The 6,082-nt window shown below is 37.1% G+C and overlaps 1 protein-coding gene across 1 annotated transcript in view; it reads left to right on the top strand.

Moving 5' to 3' along the window:
• Positions 1–6,082, top strand: part of LOC107671155 (FERM domain-containing protein 4A) — an 83,296-nt gene that overhangs the window by 51,179 nt on the left and 26,035 nt on the right. The window contains exons 5-11 of the mRNA XM_016464018.1: positions 778–862; positions 3,166–3,222; positions 3,661–3,683; positions 4,439–4,522; positions 4,936–5,001; positions 5,630–5,687; positions 5,915–6,001. Coding sequence (XP_016319504.1) covers positions 778–862; positions 3,166–3,222; positions 3,661–3,683; positions 4,439–4,522; positions 4,936–5,001; positions 5,630–5,687; positions 5,915–6,001 — 460 coding nt within the window. The remainder of the gene's footprint in view (positions 1–777; positions 863–3,165; positions 3,223–3,660; positions 3,684–4,438; positions 4,523–4,935; positions 5,002–5,629; positions 5,688–5,914; positions 6,002–6,082) is intronic.

The following is a 6,082-nucleotide window of genomic DNA, read 5'->3' as shown; positions in this document are numbered from 1 at the left end:
GTTGTGATTGGCCGAATACCTCAAGCGTGTGACGGAAATGTTACTTCCCTTACCATATTGTGATGCCCTGTCTGGCCGGTGTTCTGACAAATAATGCTACCTATATCCAAAGAGAAAGGAAAAATTGAAATCGCATCATATGACCCCTTTAACAGTCAGCCATAGATTCAAAAAGCATGTGTCTTCGTGTATAATGTGTCGTAGGGTTTATTTTAAGTTCATTGTATGCCTCAGTGTATGTTCAAGGTCATGTTATCAGTTTACATACATCTGTACATATATGTCTATGCATGTGTGTGTCTGTGTAACAGTCCATGTGTGAATGTCACAGCTTCAGCCTTCAGCTGAAATGAAAAATGCCATGCTGAGAACACTTAATTATTTATGCAGATTTTGAGACAATGACTTATTTATGTGTTTGTTTGTTGTTGTAGTTCCCGCTAACTCTAATCTGACTGCTAAATGAAGCTTGCACAGTGGAAATAGTTTTCTTTTTGTGGGTTTTGAGAGGGATGGAGACAGCAAGAGTATATAGTGTTTATGATGCCCTCTAGTGATTGGTCTTTGAGTCTGCGTATTTAATACATTGTTTCTCTCACACTGTCTGAATTAACCTGCTAAAGTGGATTCAGAATTGGTTACTCATACTGAACAATTTTAAATCACATACTCGCAACTACACAATCGTGTTTGGCTGTCTTAATCTGTGAATTGTGCATATTGTGATGTTTTTAAACTTTAGAAATATTTTGATGTACATTTTTTTCTCTTCTACAGGTTCTACATAGAAAGTATCTCTTACCTTAAGGACAATGCCACAATAGAGTTGTTCTTCCTCAATGCAAAGTCCTGCATCTGCAAGGTAAACTGTTTTCACTGTTCTATCACTAGAGGGCAGTATTAGCTAATGCCCCTTTACATCCATTTGTTACTTCCATCTGTGCCCATGGAGCACCTTATAAATGCCACATTACAGACTTCTCTGGAAAATGACATCATGGCAACGCTGATTGACTGATGGTACTGTAAGAATGTGCAGAGTACCAAGCTCTTCACTAGCACGTATATTAACATATATTACATTTATTATTCATGTACACTTAGGGGTGTGCGATATTGACAAAAAATTATATCTCGATATTTTCTGGGATTTTATCGATAACGATAATTAGACGATATTTTGCTGAGTGTGTTATTGTGCTGGTACCTTAAGGACTGCCGAAGACAGCTGACTCCTAATGTTTTTAATATTCTTCATATTCTGTGTGTTGGTCAGTTCATACTGATAGAAATTAATCTTTTCCAATAAGTTGAAACTGATTTTTACATTTTATGGGCATTTATACCTTTATAACGCAATTTTTTCTAAAAGTGTCCATTACCTTTTGAGTCAAACTCTGATTTTTGTTGGCGAAATAGAGCAAAAACAAGCAATATGGTGTCTAAAACGTAAGTCTCTTAATTAACTTATTGTTTATTGAATTCAATGTCACATTTGTAATCATGGTAATTTTTGGAGAAAAACGGCACTCTTCGTGCGAAATTGAATAACTATATGAAGTGGTATAAATATATAAATTTTCTGCCATCATGTCTTGAATTTGTGATCATTCTAAATGCATTTTAATAGACTGAATCATGCAGTGAAAGAAAACACACTAAATGCGCACACGCACTAGTCTAGACTTCACGTAATGTATGCGTGCGCTCTGTAGGGATGTTTTGAATGGTTTTTGCAAAATACTCGATAATGTCAAATCATACATCGTTAAAACAACAATTACGATATTATCGCAGACGATATATATCGCACACCCCTATGTACTCTATGATTCAAAAGTTTGGGGTGAGTAAGGTATTAAAATAATCTTTTATTCACCAATAATGAATTGAACTGATCAGAAGTAACCATAAGGACTAGACATTGAGTGCGTTTACATGCACCCTCATAAAGCGATTATAATGGGATTTTGGCAATATTCCGATTAAACATTACCTCATGTAAACGCAATACTTTGATCTAAATAATGTGATTAAGCTAATAGATTCAGATTATAAATAACAGATTATAATGGTACTTTGTGAGATTCATCACGACACCAGATAACCTTCCAATACGTCTGTAACCATGTTTTGCATTTGATGTAAGTGGACAGTGGCCAGTAACACACCTATGAGTTCATCATTTGTGCTGAGGACTATGCGAATAATGACGGTAAATGTAACCATACTTCTGCAAATAATCAGAATGTTGAAAATTGCATGTAAACTGGAGTGAAGAGGTTTGCTCGTGTCATGTAAACATCTTACTGTGATTAAGTCCTTACTCTGATTATTGGAAATAATCGCATTATTGGTGCACATGTAAACGTAGTCATTGTTACAAAAGATTTCAATTTCAAATAAATGCTGAACTTCCTTGAAAAAAAAAAACCGGTTTCCACAAAAATATAAGCAGAACAACTGTTTTCAATATTGATAATAATAAGAAGAAACGTTTCTTGAGCAGCAAATCATTAGAATGATTTCTGAAGGCCTGGAGTGATGGGTGCTAAAATTCAGCTTGGCATCACAGGAATAAATTGCATTTTAAAATATCTTTTGAACCCCAAACTTTTGAATAGTAGTTTTTATATATAATAAATATAATTAAATATTTGCGACAGCTGTTATTCTGCCATTTTAATTTGTTTAAAAAAAAAGTGCTTAATTCTTCCAAAAAAACATTCCGTATTTGTGAGTGTGTGTGTGTGTGTGTGTGTGTATCACTGGTCACATACCGCACATTCCCGCCATGAGCTCATTGCTCACACTTTACTCTAGAGTCAGCTTTCCAATATATGCCAGTAATGTGTGTGACATTCCTGAAATTCTTGTGTTAAGCGAAGGTAATGAATCGCTCCATTTAACTTGGTCATTGAAGTAATCAAGACCCCCTACACTTCAAAAACTCCCTCACCTAAAACCCATGTGTGTGTATGTGGCTTTGTCCTGCTATTGATTACACAGGAAATAGCTGAAGTGATTTGGATAGACCCTTCAGTGATAAGTAAGCAGATCAGGTCATTAACAGTGAGAGAGATAAGATAAGAGACAGATTAATGGAGATGTCCTGTCTGCTGTGATCCTGAACTTAAGGGTCTCTTTCTCTCTGTCTGTCTCCAGGAGCTCATAGAGGTGGAAAGCGAGGTGGTGTTTGAACTGGCCTCTTATATCTTACAGGTAAGATCATGTGGGGCTGTTCATCATTTTGTGCACCTTCATAAACCTTGCAATGAACTTTCATAAAGTTCATATATCTCAAATACACGTGTGAGTCACATTTATGTCACTACAGTATTTCAGCCTGGCAGGGTGCTTTATTTTAAATCTAAAACAGGATGTTTCCTTTGTACTGTAAGTTATCCATGCGAGGGAAATACTTTGGAGAAATATGGGTTTCCTTTATAACTCTGTGTATGTGTGATCCAGGTGTAGTATCAGGTATGTTATGTGTGTTTGACCTTTTGGAGGATTCAGTCCAGATGGCTGCGACTACATCCCCTACTGAGACACACATGCACCGTTCTGTGTATCAGAGGATACGATCTTTCCAAGCTGTCTCGTCTACCATCAAACACTCATTATTGATACTAAAATATGTCTTTATTTCTCCCACAGGAAGCTAAAGGAGACTTCACGAGGTAAGAGGATGGTTTGAATGAATGAATCACCTTCCAGTGACCTCTTTTACACTCACGTGCTATCAAAGTCTCTATCAGTGTGTCATTGCAGAGTGAAAGCAGATCCGTATATCAAACTCTACTTCCCACATAAGCACATGCACACGATTCAAGAGAGATGGAGAGAGAGAGAGAAAGAAAGAGATATGGGGGTGTGAACCCTGGGAATGGAGACAGAGGGGAGGAAATGGAATGCAGAGGATAAACAGTGTTAAATTACATACACTAACCTCTGGCTCTCTCCATCTCTCACACACACACACACACACACACTTACACAAACACTTTCTACACAGTATCTCGGCTACAAATCTGTCACATGTGCATCCTTCCAGCTTTATTCTGTCACTGTTTTCTTTGACTCAATCTCCTCTACCTCTTGCACTTCCTCTCAACCTCTCCATCATTCTGTGTTCAGAATGGCCACACTGCCATTCTACCCTAATTTTTGCAGTATGCGTTATATATAGTGTGCACATTTTGTATGCGTGGAATGCCCTGATAACCCTGATTGTCATTTCCAAGATGAAGACTGGTCATGTGAAAATTATTATCATTTGCACAATTATTATTACAATAATAATAATTAAAATATTTTATTTTAATTAATTTGATTTGCATTCTGTGTCTTCTGTCTCTTTTCTGTGATTCTGATTGACTGATTTTTCGCTCTGTTAGGTGCTTCATTTTCTGAGCATTTTGTGTTATTTTTACAGTAATGATGCTACTAGGGCTGATCTGAAAAAACTGCCAGCACTGCCTACACAAGCACTGAAGGAGCACCCTTCACTCGCCTACTGGTGAGACACACACACATACACACAGCTGTCAGCTGATAATGGAGAGGTATTAACGAGATGTATCTGCTCTGTGTTCTCTAAGCACCATGGGAAAGGATTCCCCAGAATAATTCTCTTACCTAATTTTCCTCGAATTCTATTTGATGCAAATGAAGTATTTCACAGATGCTGCCGTTCTGAGACACACTCACTCACACATTCATATTGAGCAAGCCGGTGTACTTCCTGTTCTAAGAATGAACTTATCTCCTTCATGGTGTTGTATTTCATTGGCTGTGTCTCTGTACATCTGTATTCTTTCACTCTTGTCCGTTTGGTGTTCCTGTGGAATTGAAATAAGTTGACAGCCACGTTCTCATGAGCATTGTCATCTGTTGCCGCTAATCTGTGTGTGTGTGTATGTTGTGTTGTAGTGAGGACCGGGTCATTGAGCACTATAAGAAGCTAAATGGACAGTCCAGAGGCCAGGCTATCGTCAAGTAAGTAAAGAATATTGTCATGACCAAAACGTTCTTCTAAGTTAGATGAACAGAAAGTGTCCAAATGCATTTTATCTTAAAGCAATAGTTCACCCAAAAATTAAACTTGTCATCATTTGGTCACCCTCATGTCATTCCAAAAACAACTTTTGTGGAACACAAAAGAAAATGTCAGATATTTTTGCCGGTTTTGTCCATATTATGAATCAGTGGAGTCATTGGCGACACAAACCTCAAAAATGATCACATATGGTCACATGGGCGTGTGAGAACCAATGAGATTTGATGCTTTACATTCTGTTGACTTTTATTTTGTCTTTTTTTGTGTTCCACAGAATGCAATATTTTTTTTAGTTTTGAGTGAACTATGCCTTTAATTTTGAATACAGTATGTGTTCTTTTATACTTGTTTTATACTAAATCCTCTTTTATGAAAATGTTTTGCTTGAAAAGTGTGAAAATCTAACTGTGCCTAAAGTATCCAAATACTTTTTGTTTGCTTGTTTTTGCAAGTCTCAGTGATTACTTCCGAGATCCACTCCCATGTGTTCACTGCTATTGTAAATTGTCTGCATATGTAACATTCATAACATACTGTCAAAGATTTCTTATTTCTTCTCTCTCACAGTTATATGAGTATAGTGGAGTCGTTACCCACATATGGAGTGCATTATTACGCTGTTAAGGTGGGTCAGTGTGCTCTGAGGGAAAATTTATAATCACAGCCGTCAGTCCACACACACATATTCTCACGACCTATAGTATCGCTCTTGACTTAAGTGTTAAAGGATGCTTAAGACTCAGTGTGTTTAAGATAATCGTGCTGTCATCAACCATGAGCTGACACTTCTTTTTTTATCGCCATGTGTGTGTGTTCGCATTAATGCTCTCTTTTTCTCACTCTTTCTCTCAGGATAAGCAGGGTATCCCGTGGTGGCTGGGTTTGAGTTATAAAGGCATTTTTCAATATGACTACCAGGACAAAGTCAAACCAAGAAAGGTAAGACTGTCTATCCTCTGTGGACTTTAGGGCTGTCAAAATGACTGAAAAACTAAATTCGAATTTTCCACTTAAATATTA

The sequence above is a fragment of the Sinocyclocheilus anshuiensis genome, unplaced genomic scaffold, assembly GCF_001515605.1.
Source record: "Sinocyclocheilus anshuiensis isolate Anshui unplaced genomic scaffold, SAMN03320099.WGS_v1.1 scaffold1141, whole genome shotgun sequence".
Lineage (NCBI taxonomy): Eukaryota > Metazoa > Chordata > Actinopteri > Cypriniformes > Cyprinidae > Sinocyclocheilus > Sinocyclocheilus anshuiensis.
The sequence above is the reverse complement of the archived record's forward strand: the minus strand, read 5'-3'. Positions and strand labels throughout refer to the sequence as shown.